The following is a 19,869-nucleotide window of genomic DNA, read 5'->3' as shown; positions in this document are numbered from 1 at the left end:
AAAAACTGAATTATTCTTGCTTTGTTTCACCTTTGTATTAAAGGGGCAACCCAACTCCAAATCATATAAAGTAATCATTGATTACATTGTTCAAATTTGTAAAAGCTAGACACTTTTTTTAGCACCAACACAGTTACACAGTGCATTACTTTAGTTTATAACAGACTGGAATAAATTATGAATAAAAACAAGAGTTTAAAGAGTACAATAGGATTAGAGGGCCCTACTTGTGAGAGTTTACCAAGTAAAGGTAAGGGTACACTTAAGACATCAGGATTTTAGAAACAAATTTGTAATGTATGGTACAGCAATGACTGATTAATTGAGATACACTGAATAAGCTTCCCTAAATGTTTGGGTCTTTAAGGAGCGTTTGAAAGTTTGGAAAGAAGGAGAAAGGCTGACAGCTCAAGGCAGAGAGTTACAGTGAAAAGCAGAAGCCCAAGAGAAGTCTTGTAGACAAGAATGGACTGAAGTAATGAGAGGAGAAGTGTGGTGAAGGTCAGAACCAGAGTCAAGGTTTCGGGAAGTAGTGAATTTTTGAGATAAGAGTTGAAATATAGGGAGAGGCTTCATTGTTAAAGGCCTTGAATGTAAGTGTGAGTAGTTTGAATTTGAGTCTAGAGAAAATTGGTAGCTAGTGAATGGATATGTATATGGGAGCAGCTGATTTGGTTGAGTCTCAACTGAGATATGGTCGTATGTAGGCAATATTACACAACTGAATATGACAAGATCTTGCAAGTGTTTGGGTATTTGGTGAAAAATACAGATGCAAGTAGTTTATCCTGGATAAGATAAACACTTGCCGTAATGTTTTAGCAGTAGAAGGACAGTAGAAGGGACAATTTTTTTACCATGTTCCAGAGAAATTTTATTCTCAGTCAGTTACTCTGTGGTGTTCTTTACTTTGCAGAAATTGAGAAAGAAAGTTGTGGTGACCCAGGAACTCCATTATACGGTATTAGAGAAGGAGATGGATTTTCTAATGGAGATGTTCTGAGATTTGAATGCCAGTTTGGATTTGAATTAATTGGCCAGAAATCGATTGTTTGTAAGGAAAACAACCAATGGTCAGCAAATATACCAATCTGCATATGTAAGTGCACGGTTTAATAAAATATCATATTACATATGGTTTCTTTGTGGACAAACTATATGAAACGTGTTTTGTTGATTATTGATTATTGCTGTTAAACAACCAAAAAGGTTGTTGAAAATTTCAGTATGCAAATTATGACACAAAAACCAAATCTATATGTATTACAGTATTTAAAGTCCTTATATTTTTTATTGTAATTAAATGCTCGAAAAATGAAGGTTTTAGAACAAAAAAAAATTACAAGAAGTGGTTGTAATATGTATGTATATATATATATATATATATATATATATATATATATATATATATATGTAATTTATATTTGGAATCTGATCAGGGATTTATTGTCACTTCAGTTGAAGAATTGTAATTGGAAAATAATAAACTCTTTTCTATGTAAACCTTGCAATAACCAATGCAGAAATCTTCCTAAACATCTTTCAATTTACTCATTTTTATTTTTCTCATTTCAGTTCCTTGCTTGTCAAATTTCACTGCTCCAATGGGAACTGTCCTTTCTCCTGATTACCCAGATGGATATGGCAATAATTTAAACTGCATCTGGACAATAATATCAGATCCAGGCAGTAGGATTCACCTCTCCTTTAATGATTTTGACTTAGAAACACAGTTTGATTTTCTAGCTATTAAAGATGGTGATTCTTTGGACTCCCCATTATTGGGAACGTTTACAGGAGCAGAGGTTCCATCTCACCTTACCAGCAACAATCACATATTAAGGTTGGAATTTCAAGCAGATCATTCTATGTCTGGAAGAGGATTCAACATCACATATAGCAGTAAGTTCACATTTTAATTGTCTGTTGTAGAATTATTTAACTTCATCTTTCCAGTTTCTACAGAACCTCATACTCTTAGAAGAGGATGAGTTGTACTTCTTCCAGGACAAGAGATGGCTTTTTTCAAAGCAAGCCTGTAAATTTGCAGCTTAAAATTTTTTAATTATATGACTCATTAGGACAGTAGCTGTCTGACTTTTTTTGTTTAGGAATCCTTTGGAGGTTGTCCCCTTTGCTGTGCATTCCCCTAAGATTAAAACAAAGTTGCAGATTTAAGTTAACATTGCTGTATCAACCATTTAGCCATAGTTACAACAAAATATAGAACAGCAAACAGGTGTCTCTTGAATCCCACTTTATTTGACCTTGAAGCTTCTAGTTATATCTATAAGAGCAAATAGGCATTTTCCTCATCTCACCCTTTTTTTTATAATTTACTTTTGTATTGTGGATAAAAACCATAGTGAATCCCAAACAAAATGTCAAATTGAACTTGTGTTCATAAAACTTTGCCCTAATTGTCTGTTTTTGTTTTTTAATTTTTTATCTATTGGTATTTTTTTTTTTCCAGCTGCATTCTTTTGGAAAAATTCAAGATGAAAAAAAAAGTGGTTTATCATTATAATTAGTAGCAATCATACAGAGTTACATAGGCTTTTCCTGTGTGAAAAATGCACCCGCATATACAGCAAAGATTAGAATTCAGAAGTGCCCCAACATTTGTGCAATGGCTTTCCTGTGGGTTGGAATCCCTGGCAAAGCAAGGGGAATACTTCCAAAACGTGATCAGTGGTATGGCAAATGCACTGGTGTGCGTGTTCTGACCCCTTATTCTCTCTATCACCTATGTATTATAAGTGAGAGTTACCATACTGTAACTATAACTTCTTAGAAACTTAGTAACAGAGGGCCATTCTTAAAGGGGTGGTTCACCTTCAGAATAAAGTTAGTCAATTAATTCATGGGCATATATTATTCTTTTTACCAATATACATTAATTATCAAAAATGAACCATTACATAGTTAACTAAGCCGAAAGACAAATCTTCTCACACTGTCTCTTTTAGAAGGGTTCACTGACACGGCTCCAGAGTCCTCCCCCCTCCCTTCAGTAAAATTTCATCATCGCTACTGAGGGCTACAGCTGCTTCAATTGCTTTGTGCGCAAACTCCTTATTATAAAAAATAGATTATAATTCTTAGGGGACTATAATCTTTTGTTTTTTGGGTAGCAGTGAAGAAAGGTGACCAACCCCTTTAAAATAAACCTTTGGAATGAAAACATAACTACAAAATATTTAGTAAGGATTTAGTAAGGCTTTTGACTATTCTTTGGATCCTGACCCTTGTCTGTATACCGACTACCTCTTCTGCTAAATCCCTTCTGATTGGTCTCCTGGTTTGATCCTTGCCTGCCTGACTTTCGCTTATTCTCTGCCTGCCTCGACCCGGCCTTTCCTGACTATGCCCAAAAGACTTAGCTTACAGTATTTTCCCTTCGCTTGTTTAGAACCTTTTGCCTTGCACCTCTCGTTTTAAGACCTGGTGGCATCTGAGTAGCTGAGGGCTCCTCCCGAGGCCAAAGGCGGCTGCTACAGGCAGAAGCACGAGCCGAGACAAGGGTGCTTGGTATTGGTTCTAGATTCTGGGTGCCAACCGTTATAGGAATCATCGGTATATCTATGTTTTTGGACCAAATCATACTCTTCTATGTTAATACATCAAGTAATACAGTAAAGCTACATAGATAAAGGGATTCTACAGAAGCTACCCTTTCATTTAAAGTTTTCAGATTTACATTGAGGGTCTCATTCATCAAATGTCGAATGTTAGAGTTTTTTTTTTTATCTCGCATGAATTCGAATGACCTCAAAACTCAAATGGTATCTTATTTAAGAAAAAACTTGAATGGCAACATCTCAATTCTGTGAGTTAGAGTACCACAACCTGAACACTCGAATTAATCAAATCAATCAAATTGAGTTATCAATTTGAGTTTTAGGCCAAAACCCTCAGAGAAAACTTGAATATCAAACAGGCTGTTAACCTCTTCAAATGGTTCCAAGGACCTCTACCATTGACTTCTTCATGAATTAGGCAGGTTTTAGGTGGCGACCTATTGAAGTCGAGTTACTTCCAGGGTAGGTCTCAGAGTTTTGATAAAAACTTTTGACCAAACTTGAGAATTCAAATTGGAATTTACTATTCGAACCTTAGTAAATCTGTTTTGCATATTGCGTAATGGCTTGTTGATACAGCTGAAATTCGAAAGGTACTAGATAGCTTGGATTATATTTTGGCCAGTAAAATCAAATTAGAATCTAGTGAACATACTTCACAATGTGATAATTTTATAAGAGTACTGTATTTTAAGGAGTGTCAAAAATATTCAGTACAGCATTCAAATTATTCATTTGTACTTTGAAACAGATCCATGCTTTCAATTTTTGATAGAGCTGAATGTGCAATGTTTAAATGCCATCTAAACGATAATATTCAAATTACATGTCTGCTGTTATTGCTGTTACTAAATGAGTAATTGTTTCTGCCAAGACCGGGTTCATGTAATTAATAACAATATACATTTTGAGTCGTTTCAATATGACACTAGTGGATAATACTGTCACTAATAAGTTCTCAAAGTGTAATTGTATAGCATTAAGATTAAATTGGCTGTGACATATGCCACGTCAGTTTGGTACATAAAACCACTGTTTTGCCAGTGGGGTTTTCTTTTACAATGTTAAATGTTCTCATTTAACGGAGGTTCACCTAACATGCTTGAGTTAAATCTAGCCCCTATTTCTGTCTTTAAACTGTCTTCATTGTACATTAAGTATAATCTTAATTATATTTTAATTTCAACAAAATCATTACAGGGCACCTAGAAAACTTTCAGACACAGATTTGCTGAAATCCTGTATTTGGACTGTGTGGAAAATGTGGCTAATTATGCAAAATTTTGAAATTGACACTTATTTAGGAAATAAGCCCTATTCTGTTGGTCAGTAAAACCTAAATAATACTGAACGCGTAAAATCAGTGTGTAAAAGTATGGATTTTTTTCAGTAAGATCTAGTCATTTGTTTTACTTCCACAGAGTGCCCTATCTTGTTTCCTGGTAATTACCTGTACCTAATTTCCACCTGCCAAAAAACAGCAGTTTAGCCATGTTTTATGATAGAGCTTCCCCATGGACAGGACAGCAATAATCAGCACAAGATCCATCATCCTTTATCTGGAATGGCCAGGCATTTTATTGTTTACTGCCCTGTAACAGGTAGAGGCCTTGAAAGAATTTAATAGAGGAGCAGGAGAGATTAGAAAGGTAAACAAATGTAGAATGGGCAGTTTCAAAGCACCCAAGAAAACAGTTACTTATTAAAGAAACAACAACAAAAGTGCATAAGAAACATAAAGTAAGGTTTGATGTAGTATAATCAGGGTTAATGCAAGCTGAATATATGAATCTGACATTTTTATAGCTGATGCTATTGCATGTGGCAGTTGACTGTGTTATAATTTTTGAAAAGTATGTGTAATCATGTCATCAGTGTCTAGTACTTAGCTGGGGAATGTTTTGAATTCCTAAAGTCCTGTGTGTTTTCTAATGCTCTGCACATTGACCCTTCTTCTGTTACTCTGCTCTTCTACCACCCACTTGAAAATCTGATTTAAACAGAAAATGTGTCCATGGAATTTGTATTCTACTCATGACATCGTTGATTCCTGTATATTTTTTTTTTTTTTTTTTTAACCTACTAATGCTATAAATTGTTTGATGTACTGTATGTGACATGTAAATGAAAATGTTACTTGTGCTGAAGTTGTATAACTACAACCTCATGTAATTTATTAGTGAATTGGTTGGTTTAGGCTTGTTGTCCTAAAGCAAAACAAATAGAATAATGAAGATTAAATGAAAGAGAAAACAGCTGAACTACCCATATGAGTCGCTACTAGCACAAGCAGCATTGACTTAAACCCTATGTGACACATAGAATGCTTTGCTTATTTCACTACAAATTGAGTTTGAAATGACAGAAGTTAAAAACTTTGCTCAAGGCATTTCAGGCTTTATTGGGGCTTTTCATTCGCAGATCATTTGTAATAAAGACTTGCACAGGAGAAGGCAACAGTTTTGTAATGCACATACGCTATACAATGAAAAATGAGGGAGAATGAAAACCATTGTAACATCTTTCCTTCCTTCCTATGAATATAAATAGGATTTGGGTAGGAAACTCGAATTGTACTGTAGGTCTGATATTTGTCAGCACTTAAAATAGCAGCTCTGATACACTGTCCAAGGCGTATAGGCAAACAACAACAGCCACACCCTTGATAGTGATTACTCGACATTTAGGGGCATATTTATCAAGGGTCAAATTTTGAATTATAAAAACTTGGAAATTCAAAAAGACCAACCGAAATTAAGTCAAAGTTTTTTTGGTCAAATAGGTCAGTTTTCAATCGAATAGGTCTGTATTCGCACGAATCAAAGGAATAGCGCATTCAATCGAATTAGGTTAGAAGTTTCCCCCCAAAAAAACTTCGATTTTTCAAAGTCCACCAATTGACTCCAAATGGTCGAATGGTCGTAGTCGGATTTTTAAAGAGATATTTCGATATTTGAGTTTTTTTTAATTTTTTTCAAATTCGAATTGAATTTAGACTATTCCCTAGTCGAAGTACACTAAAGGACAGATTTATCAAAGGTCAAGGTGAATTTTTAAATTAAAAAAAATTTAAATTTTGAGCTATTTTTGTGTACTTTGACTTGAATTTGAAAAAAAAATTGAAAATTTATCATGTACTGTCTCTTTAAAAATTCAACTCGCCATCTTAAACCTGCTGAATTGCTGTTTTAGGCTATGGGGGACCTCCTAGAACCTATTTGGAGTCAATTGGTGGACTTTGAAAAATCTAATTCAAAAATCAAAAATCAGGTTTTTGGGGAGAACTTTGATTCAAATTCGATGAAATGTGCTATTACTTCAATTCGTATGATTCATATTCAGCCAAATATGAACCTATTTGATCAAAAATTGACCTATTCCGCCAAAAAAAGCATAATTTCGGTTGGTCTTTTTGAAGTCAAATTTCAATGTTTTTCAAATTCGAAAATTCGACCCTTGATAAATATGCTCCTTAAAATAGCTCGAAATTCGAATTTTCTTCATTCGAAAATTTCCCTCGACCACTGATAAATCTGCCCCTTAATTCATTTGATGAGGCTCTTATGATGATAACTCATTTCTGTAAGCAATGCTTCATTCATTTAAGTAATGCTTCATTGTACCTTTCCTCACAGCATTGCATTTAATTTGTTGGTAGCTAAGTATTGGGGGTAGGGGTGGGTGGTTTCTTAATTGTCTGGCTAGTTCCAGGGAAGTAGGTTACATATGGGCCATTGATAAGGAGATTTTTTTCATCTTATTAATAAAGCGTATAATTGATTTATTATGGATTCAAGGGGGTCTTAATCAGGGGTACATGCATATATAAATGTGTACATGCATATATAATGTGCCCCTGACAAGGCCCCCATGTGTTGAAAAGCATTGGGTTGAAAATCATTCGGTTTCTTTTTGCTTATCATTCTTATTAATTAATATAACTTCTTGTTTTTTTTTTATATTCTGAAGTGCAATCTCTCCTTTCGTTTTGGTCCCTTATGAATCCAGCACTGTTGTAATTTTACATAGTTACATAGTTAAATTGGGTTGAAAAAAGACAAAGTCTATCAAGTTCAACCCCTCCAAATGAAAACCCAGCATCCATACACATACCCCTCCCTACTTTTAATTAAATTCTATATACCCATACCTATACTAACTATAGAGCTTAGTATCACAATAGCCTTTGATATTATGTCTGTCCAAAAAATCATCCAAGCCATTCTTATAGTCATTAACTGAATCAGCATCACAACATCACCCGGCAGTGCATTCCACAACCTCACTGTCCTGACTGTGAAGAACCCCCTAAGTTGCTTCAAATGAAAGTTCTTTTCTTCTAGTCTAAAGGGGTGGCCTCTGGTACGGTGATCCACTTTATGGGTAAAAAGGTCCCCTGCTATTCGTCTATAATGTCCTCTTATGTACTTGTAAAGTGTAATCATGTTCCCTCGCAAGCGCCTTTTTTCCAGAGAAAACAACCCCAACCTTGACAGTCTACCCACATAATTTAAGTCTTCCATCCCTCTAACAAATTTAGTTGCACATCTCTGCACTCTCTCCAGCTCATTTATATCCCTCTTAAGGACTGGAGTCCAAAACTGCACTGCATACTCCAGATGAGGCCTCACCATGGACCTATAAAGTGGCATAATTATGTTTTCACCTCTTGAGTTAATGCCCTTTTTTATGCAAGACAGAACTTTATTTGCTTTAGTAGCCACAGAATGACACTGCCCAGAATTAGACAACGTGTTATCTACAAAGACCCCTAGATCCTTTTCATTTAAGGAAACTCCCAACACACAGCCATTTAGTGTATAACTTGCATTTATATTATTTTTGCCAAAGTGCATAACCTTGCATTTATCAACATTGAACCTCATTTCCAGTTTGCTGCCCAGATAGCTTTATATTCATGAGGGGCAGGCAGAGGAATGCATAAAGTCATTCCCTATCTTACACTCAACTCAACACAACAAGTTAGCAAGTTAAGGGATGCTAGTGAGCCTTTGACAGATGGAAAGAATAAGGATGTATTGTGCCTGTAAACTCAGTACTCTCCACTTCACACTGGATTTATCACACTGGATTACAAGAGTCTAGGCATCCTTGGTATATTGTATTACACTATTATGGATGAAGCTTTTTTACCAAAGTATGGTCCACTGAATCAATAAGCAAACAGGTTTTTGCAGATAGTTGTTAGTGGCCTTTAAAGCCTAGGCAGAGAAAGACACTAGAGGGTGGTTCTTTACAACACTTCAACATTTCTCAGGAAGTTTATAGAACCCATAAAACATTATATCCATATAAATTCCCTAATTACCATTTTGATTCCCTATTAATAATGTAAAAAAAATGAGCTGTAACTGTATCTGATCCAGTACCCATCTGTCTTTCTGAATTTGCTATTGTTAGCCTACACAGCTTTTGTCCCTGTCATTGGTAAGTTACACAACATTTTGATTTCTTTGCATAGAATGGATTTTACTATTCATTGTTTTTTACTATTCATTGTTTGGCATTAAAGAATTCATCCAGTTTGGTCAACCCCTCTATTATGTTCAAACTTATATAATAGTAATTATGGTTAAAGGTGGAGTGAAGAACTTTTTCCTTAACTGTATTCATGTGGAGCATAAATAGGCCAACATTCCCCAGCTAGATGTTGCTCAGCCCCCATGCAAATTCTTCCATTAAACATGGTGCATTAGTTACAGTCTTCTCCATATTACTCTTTGCAAATGTGATTGGCAAACCAGTGGCACCATAGTGCCATATCAGTGGTATTCTTAATTGAATTTATTAATATAGATTTAGGGGGCTGTTTATAAAAAGGTTGAATGTAAGAGTTTTTTATACCTCTAATGAACTATTTTAACCTAAAAAATCTATTTGAAAACTTGAATTTTCATGAAAAACTCAACTTAAACCTAAATAAATAACCCTTTTACTGATGAATAGCACTATGAAAGATTGATCATACTTTCACATAAGAATTCTTTCCCATATCTCTTCAGCTAAAGGATTTACAATGACAATGTTGAAACAAATCACACACCTGCCATTTTATGAATCAATAAGTACTAGAAACTTATCAGTTCAGTGATCATTTTTGCTTTATACAGTGATCCTGAATGTATGCTGGAATATTAATCTCTGAATTTAAATTTAAGTAGGGAAAATATGATAAGCATAGCTAACTCTTAAAGGAACAATATTGTTCGGGACAATAAAAAGAATTTAAGAGGTTTCAATTTAGCAGATAACTTGTCTTATGCATTGTGTTATGTCTAACCCAAACTTATAGTAGGTCATTACTATAAAGTCCCTTTGTCAGCCAATTGATATATCCCCGTGATTTGTTTATTTGCTAAACCACATTTTTAAAATAATGAGAATAATGCTCCCACATGTAGCAGATTTGGTTCCACTTTGAGGTGCTATAAAACAATTAATCATTATATTTTATCATCTATTCTTCTAAACATTAAGGGGCAGACTTATCAAGGGTCAAATTTCAAATTCATGGGAGTTTTTTCAAAACTCTCATAAACTCCGATTAACACGAAAATTCGACCAAGCTAAATTTATTTAAAAAATATAATTTTCAAAACTCGTGTGTATAGGATCGACCTGAAAACTCGAATCAAATTTGAATCGAATTTGTTTCAAGTTTTAAAAACTTGATTCGAGTTTTTTCTCTGAAAAAAACTTGAATGTCAAAATGGCTGCAAACAACGCCAAATTGATCCCAGGACATATCCCATTGATTAAAACAGCAATTTGGCAGGTTTGAGGTGGCATATAATCAAATTTGAGTTCTTAAAGGGCCAGAGTATGATAAATCTTGAAAAATCGAATTTGGGTTTTTAAAAAAACTCAAATCGAATTTTAACAATTCTCTAGTAGAAGTTGACAGTTTTGACCATAAAAAAACTCAAAAGTTTGATTTTGAAATTTGATTTTCAAATCAACAATTGTTAAATCTGCCCATAAGATATGTATGGGTTAGTCTTACAAGGGTAACATCTAATAAAATCCATTATAAATTTACTGAATTATTCTATTATATTTCTTAATTAGGCTTTCTTTAATTAGTGTAAGTAAGTGAATATATTAAAATGTAATTAAGTCTACTGTTTGTCAGATGTAATCTTCTCTTTAGCAATCATTAGGCTACATTATTTAAAGGATAGAGTAATTTGTTCCACTAATACCATCAAGACTGATTTGTTATTCTTTCTAACGATAAAAAAGTGGAATTTTGGGACTAAGTCTATGTTGTGCTATGGTATACAGTTCTCTAGTGTTTAATAATGTATATGTAGCAAAATCATTCAAATAGTCAGGCTAAGATTAATAAAATTAATTATATCTGCATACTGAAAGACGTTTACTCAAACTCAGTAAAATATATATATATATATATATATATATATATATATATATATATATATATATATATATATATATATATATAAAAAAGAAGGAATTAGTTATGTAATATAGTATGGGTCATGTTATCCAGAATGCTGTTGGTTTCCTGATAAGGATCTCCACATTTTAAAGGGGTTATTAACTAAACCTAAATTTTTTCTGGTCGATGATTTTTTGTGAAAAAACTCACATTTTTAGAGGAAAGAAACTTTTTCGAATTTTTTTTCAAGATTTATACACAGAAGCTTCAAAAAGTCCAAACCCAAAAATCTCAAATCTGTTGAGATCATATAGAAGTAAATAGAAGTAAATGGCAGATGTCCCTTTTAAAATTTGAAGATATTGTGATTTGCACTGAGTTTCGTCCAATAATCTGAAAAAATTGGGAGTTTCAGGAGATAACCTAAAAAAATTGAGTGATTCGGCATCAAATCTGAAAAATTCATACAATTTGGGGTTTTCCCTATCCAACTTTTTTTTCGAGTTATTTAATTGATGAAAAAAAAAAAAAATATATATATATATATATATATATATATATATATATATATATTTTAGTAAATAAAAATCTAAGGGGCAAATTTGTCAAAGGTCGAATTGAAATTTTGAATTTTCAAGTTTTTTTATGCTCAAAACTGTCAAATTCAACTAGGGAGTTATTCAAAGTTTTTTTAAAAAATAATTTAATTTGAATTTCAATATTTATCATACTCTGATGCTTTAAGAACTCGAATTTGAGTATTCACCACCTAAAACCTGCCAAATTGATGTTTAAGTCAATGGGAGAGGTCCAGGGATCGATTTGGTGTTGTTTGCAGCCTGTAGTAATCTACAATATGTTTGTTTAATAATGAATGTTATTTAAATATTTAATTTATAATGTCTTTACTGCATATTTCTAAGCTGCTCTAGAAAAATGTTATATTAGGAAGTTGACTGTAACATAAAGAGTGGGAGGGAGCAAGGGTAAAAGGTGGATATCAAACACTTCTGCATATATTGAAAATATCATTCTTATAGCCTGAAGCTGTTGATTGAGATTATTGCTGTGAAAAGTAGCATTTACCAACTCAAGCTTTAACTTAACTCTTTCTGTCATCTTTAAGTATTTTCTTTAACCAAACAGAAGGACATATGCTCAAAATGACTATGTTGGACACAGAGAAACTGCTGGATTTAAAAAAAAATGTAATGCATGAATGATTCCCTCTCCTCATGTCAACTTTGAAAAATGAGTGTATGAACTAAGTGCTGATACAGGTAGAAAAAGAGTAATAGATGAAGAGAGACAAACAGGAAAAGAGGGTATACTGACAAAGGAAATGTAATGTAGGCATATTAATGGGAGATAATCCAACAATTGTGCTTAGGCTCCCACTTTTTCCCCCTGCTGTTCAGGTCTAAAATGACCTTTCACCTTAAGAATAAGCCACTTGAAACATAACATGGCTTGTATCAACAATATTAATCATTTTGATAGGTAGCACAGCTAGACACAATTTTGTGGGTTACTAAATAAGGGCATGGATGTCCACAAGGCCTGTGTCAAATACAGATCAATAGTCCCATAAGAATAATTACTTTTTTTTTTTTTTTGCATGTCTAAGGTCAATTGCACTCCCGCTGAGCCAAATTAAAGATGTAATGTGCTAAAAAGCCCATTTTATGCTCTCAAGATAATTACCACCACAGCATTAGATCTTTTTATGAAAATTCTATCTTGTCTAATGTTTTATTCTACTTCAAATAACTTGAATTTTTATCAAACTGGAATGTGTGCTTATTTATTAAAAGATCTGAATATAAAAATTACACTGAATAAAAATGGAATACCTTGAATTTGTAATCAGTTTATTGTTTTCAATTGGTTGTAAAATGTGTAACACTTTTATCGAAAAAACACTTTAAATTTACCATAGACTGCTCTTATTGACTTCTAAATCAGCTTATCAGCTTTTAGATGTCAATGTTTTACATTTGAGTTTTTGAATTCAAGAGTTTTAGCCAAAAAAAAATTCAATCAGTTTATTGTTTTCAATTGGTTGTAAAATGTGTAACACTTTTATCGAAAAAACACTTTAAATTTACCATAGACTGCTCTTATTGACTTCTACATCAACTTATCAGCTTTTAGATGTCAATGTTTTACATTTGAGTTTTTGAATTCAAGAGTTTTAGCCAAAAATTGTGGCAAATATTTGAATTAATAATAATAACCCCCCTCTTAGAGTGTCATACAGTAAGCACCTGTGTCTACTCTTAAAGCAGCCTTGAACCATTGGTAAGCTTGATGCTCATTTTTATTACTCAGGTTTCATAAATTATATTTAACTAGGTTGATGCATGGTTTTCCAATATGCAAATCTCTGATATGATATGTTAAGGCAAGTTGCACTTTACAGCATATAATGCAATCTGGGTTGAATTTGTTTGCCAAAGGTAGAACGGAAAGCATCTAATAGTGCCAGCTCAAGTCCTAGGGGTTGTGGTAGGAAAAAATATGGTGCTTTTTGCCTGTTTTTACACTTTGCAATATAATTATGCAAAGTCTTCTTACAGTTTTGTTTCCTGTAGTGATGTTTACTAGTGCTGAGGAAATGCACACCATTTTGATTTATATAAAAGTTGCTAAACTGTGACAAATTTCCTGAAACCACAACGTTTTGCCAAAATGCATTGTAGTCAATGGGAAGGCAAAATTATATTGTGGTTAAGGGGTAACTTAATTTTTATCTATATTTTTCCCTTTAAAGGACATGTAAACCCCCCCCATACAAATTGAATCAATGAACGGCCTCTTTGAAATCTTTAGATAACTGCCACTCTGGTTGTTAAAAGGTTAACAGTAAGACTGCAGCATCCCCTTAATCATTCTACTCCTCTAACCTACTCGGTCCCCTCCCTCAGGAATTTGCTTTGGCTGTTGGCTCATGAGCATACTCAGTTCTTCTCAGAACAGATTACTAAAAACACCCTCCAGTCTAACAGCCAATGAAGAGATAGCACTGCTGGTTCCAATAGAAACTCTGCTCTAGCTGCCTGATCCTATATTTATTCTCCTAACCACCTTTTCTGAGCTCAGTGCTCAATCCCAGCAGAATTTTTTATGAAAGTATGTTGTGCCTGTGTAAACCTGCATTCTGCATTGTATGAACTTTACAGCATACATGTCTCTCTGTTACTGATGATATGTCAAAGGAAAAATGGCCACCGGATGAAAGCTACTATTTGTTTTAGGAAAATGTGATGTGGCTGTCAGATGGAGGGGGTATATGCAGTACAAATGTTGTGGCTTGGGTTGGGAAGATATGTGCAATAAGTGAATGGGATTACATGTGAGTGAGTGGTATTATACTTGTATGAGTGAGTGGGATTACATGTATGAGTAGGATTATAAATGTATGAATCAGTGAGTATAATCCCACTCATACATGTAATCCCATTTATTCACATGTATACTCCCACACATATGTGTAATCCCATTCACTCATACATATAACCCCAGTCATATATGTTATCCCACTCACTCATATACATAATACCACTCACTCATATATGAGTATAGAGTAGATAGGACTTCCTCAAAAAATAGTTGAACATTTTTCTAAGTCCCAAAAAACACAAGCGTAAATTTTTTTGGGGTAACCAGCTTCCCCCCCCTACATTTCCTAACATATGGCACATAAACTATACACTGGGCTGATGTGTAGGGCAATATAACAACTTTATTTTATTTTATTAAGGTTCCCTGAACTTGTGTAGTGTAATGTATTTGCTGCAACATCTACGTCCATTCAATTTTAACTTCCCGCCGTATGCAAATTAGCCAATGCTAACGCAACTTTGCTTTGCTTGGCGCAGTAACACTAGCATAACTTCGCCAGTGTTCGGTGCCCTGGACGCAAGTTCGGATTTTAGTGAATTAGCATTGTTCTGGTGAATCTAGTCTGCGATGTGAGCGAAGTCGTCGCTGGCAAATTTTCGGAAGTTAGTGAAATTGCCCCTGTGTATACCTATATTTGGATTTTTAACTAGTATGGTGCACATATATTTACTTTACTTTGAAAAATATGAAAGTGTAAAATATTTAACCATTAGTGATGTGGGAAAATTTTTGCCAGGTTTTGCACCGACTCTAGTGAGTGGAAAATTTTGCCACAATTGACTTCAATGCATTTCGGCGAATTTTTGCCGTTTCGTGAATTTTTGGCAAAGTGAAATGGGTCAAATTCACCCAACACTATTAATCATTAATAAATCATATATTATTGAAAGAACACTTAGGGGGTTATTTACTAAGCCCCGAATGCAAAAATCACGAAAAATTTGTGATTTTTTAAAAATAAAATTGGGCTTTTAAATATTCATAAATTGTTCTGAATTTATCAAACCCCGAGGCTGGAAAACTCTGAATTTCAAATCCCAGCATCTCAAACCTGTCAAGGTTGCATATAAGTCAATTGGAGAAGTCACATTGATTTTATTGATTTGCGCTGGGTCTCGTGCCAAACCCTGACGTTTTTGGAGGTTTTTGGGCAAAAATCATCCCTCTACCCATGCCCGCCCAAGCCCAACTTCTGGGTTTCTTTTATAGAACTGTGCTGACCATCCCCACCAATGATGTCACAAAAGGGGCAGGCGAGCAGGCACTCGTCTATAAAAGTTCACCCAGAAGTCAGAAACTGCCATTTGTAAGACCGGAAAGTGGGATGCGAGGTTGGCCCAAACTCGCCTGACCCACGGGTCCCTCGAGTATCAGGCTGGCACGCACATCACTCTAACATATACCAGCATATAAATAAAGAACAAAATCTCAAGGGAGTGCAAATTCAATAAATTATAAATACAACTAACAATAAACAATACACATGAGATTACTGAAAATGAAATGAAAATGAATGAATGAAAATTAAGGTCTATCAAACAGGGTCCAATTTCGAGTTTATGGGAGTTTGAAACTCCCATAAAATCGAAATTCAAAACAAAAAAGACCAATCATAATTTATTTTAAAAAATCTATTTTTTAAAAAAATGGGTGAATAGGATAGAGCTGAAAATTTGAATCAAATTCAATCACATTTGATTAGAATTTTTGTTGACAGATCTGTTAACATCTTGGAAATGTTTTGTTACATTTATGGTCAGTTCACAAATAAGTTCAAGCTCTTAGCTAGTTTTGCCACATCTTTTATATTTTTATTTTATTTTGCATTCATTATTAATTCATTCTTAATTTGACAATCAACACAATTTGATACTGTGATTATGAGTTATATCACACAGTAAAGTAGTTTTGTAATACTCTGTGCTAAGTCCATAATAGAATGAACCAAACTTACTATAGCTCATGTTACTAATTAATTGAAATGATCTGTGTTATTTTTAATTGCTTTTGATTAGTGCATTTGAATCCAAAGAATGTATGTCACAATGACAAAGGTGAAGCTGTCAATGTCAATCTAGTCGTTTTTGGGTAGTGGTCTGATGGATATACATAGTTGAGAAATGACATCACACATACAAAAAGGTTTGCAATCAATAATTCAACATCTTAACTGGAATTCTGATCCAGAACAAATTTTTTTTCTGGCTAAATATTGTTATTGATTGCGGGGTCTTTTAAACATATTAACAGCATATATCCCCTTTAAATACTTTAGTACTATATTGTATAATTTACCTCACTGAAAGGATACTTTTATATAATATAATCTCAGGTAATATTAGGAAGTACCTTTGGAATGTAAAATCATGTTTTTTTTTACACATTTTACAATGTCTGTGATAATAATGATAGAACAATACACATTAATAGGTTTATTTGAAAAATAAAGTTGTAAGTGCTTCCATAAGGAAAACACTGTTGTTGATTTAGATTTCAACCCATTGTAATCATCTAATCATGGGTTCTATTTCTCTGTAAATGTGTGGTATCCCTTATCTGGAAACCCAGTATCCAGAAAGCTCTGAATTACAGAAATCCATCTTCCATTGACTATTTTATCAAATAATTCCAATCTTTTGAAATAATTTCCTTTTTCTCTGTAATACTTAAACAGTTGATTGCACCTGATCCCAACTAAGATATCATTTATCCTTATTGGAGCAAAACAACTCTATTGACTTAAATTTGAATATACTCACAACTGGAATGGGAGGTTATTTAAGAAATAATTTGTTTGTCTAATATTCGATTGAATAGTCTGACCTGAAAATTCAAATATAATTTAAATCAATTAAAAAAAACTTGAATGTCATGAAGGCAATTAACATATTCCAATTGTTTAACTGACCTCTGCCATTGATTTGTAAATGAACTCAGCAGGTTTTAGGTAGCGTTATTTGAATTAGAACTTAGGAATTTCCATGATCGAGCTGTGATGAATCTCACATTCAAAAATGTCAAATGTCCATCAAAAAAAATTTGATATGGGGCTGATATATAGGGGCAGGTAATTTACAGATCTCCAGGGTGCAAATGATAAAGTGCCTCTGAGTGCTCACTTACCAAACACTTGAGGAAGCTGTGCTCTGAACCAAGCACCAAATAAAAAGTTGGAACTCTTTTCAGAGAGTAGCATCAGGGGGTATAGGCCAGCCCTGTTCCTGCAACTTACAATTGGGCACGAGATTCCTGACACTCTTTAATTTGTGCATCTGAATGATGCACAGGTTATTTAGAGGAGGTGCCTATGTGCCTCTCACATCTGCCTATTCTGAAAAGAGTGTTGTCTAATGCAGGCAGCATTCTATTCAAGGGGCTAGCCTCAGGTCTCTGTTTTTCTAAACGGTGTGCAAAGTGCAAAAAACATCTAATTGCAGCATTTTGAGCAATTTGTACACTGTGTTCTAGAATGTAAATGTCTACTAAAGTGTGTTGTTTTTAAACTTTGCATATATGAAATGTATTAAAGCAACTTTTGAAAAAATGATGGACATTTATAAAAAATGCAAGTGTCTGAGTTTTATTGATAACAAACTAATTGAAATGAATTTTTATAACTGTCCTCAATTTCCAGTACGCTAGTATATATAGTAAACACAAAATTATTACTTTTTTAAATGAATTTAAAAAAAATGTTGTGATGACTGTTAAAAAGAAAGTTATTTTAGACTGAATTCTATATTTCAGCATTTGGCCATAACGAATGTCCTGACCCTGGGGTACCAATAAATGCTCGTCGTTTTGGTGACAATTTTCAGCTGGGGAGTTCCGTTTCTGTTATCTGTGAAGATGGATTTATCAAAACGCAAGGCACTGAAACAATCACTTGCATTCTCAAAGATGGCAAAGTCACGTGGAGTGGACCAATTCCAAGATGTGAAGGTCTGTAATATTGATTGATTTTTCATATGTTTGCTCTGCACAGCCTCCTAGATACCTTAAGCAGAATTAACTGACCTTCATACTGATCATATTGCCCACATTTAAAAAAGATATTTAATCAAATTGAATGTTTTTGTGTCAGAGAAATCTTGGTTCTCACTTTTTCAAATTAAGAGACTTCTAAGATGCTCTACACTAGGAAAGTTCATGGGTTAGGGCCAAAATAAAATATGTGATCACAACAACATTGCAATATTCATGAAGTAGGATCTTTATATTGAGTCAAAAAAACAGTGCTTGGATGCTCCATTGCATGTGTAACCATGCAACAAATATTGGGCATAAAACAGAATTGCAGAGGCATGTAAAAACATACAATATATTGTATTGCATTTCTATGCCATGCTTTGCTTCAGCATCTTTGATGTTACCATCTTTTAAGAAAATAAAGATGTATGTGGTGCAATACTTGCTGACTAATTACCAATTTTGTTATGTTACAAACTCTTTTAAAATTGTAATCATATGATAAATTTTGTAGTGGTAAAAAGATTTGTTATAATGTTTTTCTCCCCTGGGACTCAAAGCCCTTAATATGAGTGCTAGAGAGGATATTTTTTATTGTATTCAGAAAGCTTGAATGAACAGAATTGTATTATTGCCAAAGAGTTCCATACTGTGGGTTCTGTGTGACACAAGATCTAAAGGATTGTAATGCTTTTCTGAGCACCAGTATTCACAAGTTTGGAGAACAAAGGGTACGGGCACATGATGAATTAGAATCTCTTACAGTTAAACTGACAGTTGAGTATTTATAATTGTAAAGGCAAGAAGGCCAGTTTTGAAGACACGTCTCCATTTAGATGGAAGTCATTGTAGGGAATGTAGAACTGGTGTTATGTGGCACTGGTGGTGTTGATGGGTAAGTAGACTTGTCCCTGCATTTTGTACAAACTGTTAAGAGGAAGTTCTTTTTCTGGAAGACCATAATACAAGACATTGCAGTAATCCAGTGTTAAGGATGCAAAAGCATGGATTAATTTAGGTATGTCTTCCACTGGAATCAGATGTTTTATTCTTGCAATGTTTCTTAGGTGGAAGAATGCTGATTCAATTGTAGCTAACACCTGGGGGCACATTTACTTAGGGTCGAATATCGAGGGTTATTAACCCTCGATATTCGGCTGTCGAAGTAAAATCCTTCGACTTCGAATATAGAAGTCGAAGGATTTACCTCTATTCGTTAGTTCGAACGATTATAGGAAAAATCGTTCGATTAATCCATCGTTCGAATCATTTTCCTTTGATAAAAAAAAGCTAGGAAAGCCTATGGGGACCTTCCCCATAGGCTAACATTGATGCTCGGTAGGTTTTAGGTGGCGAAGTAGGTGGTCAAATTTTTTTTAAAGAGACAGTACTTCGACTATCGAATGGTCGAATAGTCGAACGATTTTTAGTTTGAATCGTTCGATTCAAAATCGAAGTCGTAGTCGAAGGTCGAAGTAGCCAATTCGATGG

The 19,869-nt window shown here is 34.0% G+C and overlaps 1 protein-coding gene across 1 annotated transcript in view; it reads left to right on the top strand.

The window, feature by feature from the left end:
* Nucleotides 1-19,869, top strand: part of LOC108718600 (CUB and sushi domain-containing protein 3) — a 696,593-nt gene that overhangs the window by 394,285 nt on the left and 282,439 nt on the right. The window contains exons 14-16 of the mRNA XM_041566615.1: nucleotides 917-1,099; nucleotides 1,576-1,902; nucleotides 18,157-18,351. Coding sequence (XP_041422549.1) covers nucleotides 917-1,099; nucleotides 1,576-1,902; nucleotides 18,157-18,351 — 705 coding nt within the window. The remainder of the gene's footprint in view (nucleotides 1-916; nucleotides 1,100-1,575; nucleotides 1,903-18,156; nucleotides 18,352-19,869) is intronic.

Source organism: Xenopus laevis, chromosome 6L, assembly GCF_017654675.1.
Source record: "Xenopus laevis strain J_2021 chromosome 6L, Xenopus_laevis_v10.1, whole genome shotgun sequence".
NCBI classification, from domain to species: domain Eukaryota; kingdom Metazoa; phylum Chordata; class Amphibia; order Anura; family Pipidae; genus Xenopus; species Xenopus laevis.
This window is presented reverse-complemented; position numbering and strand designations above follow the sequence as displayed.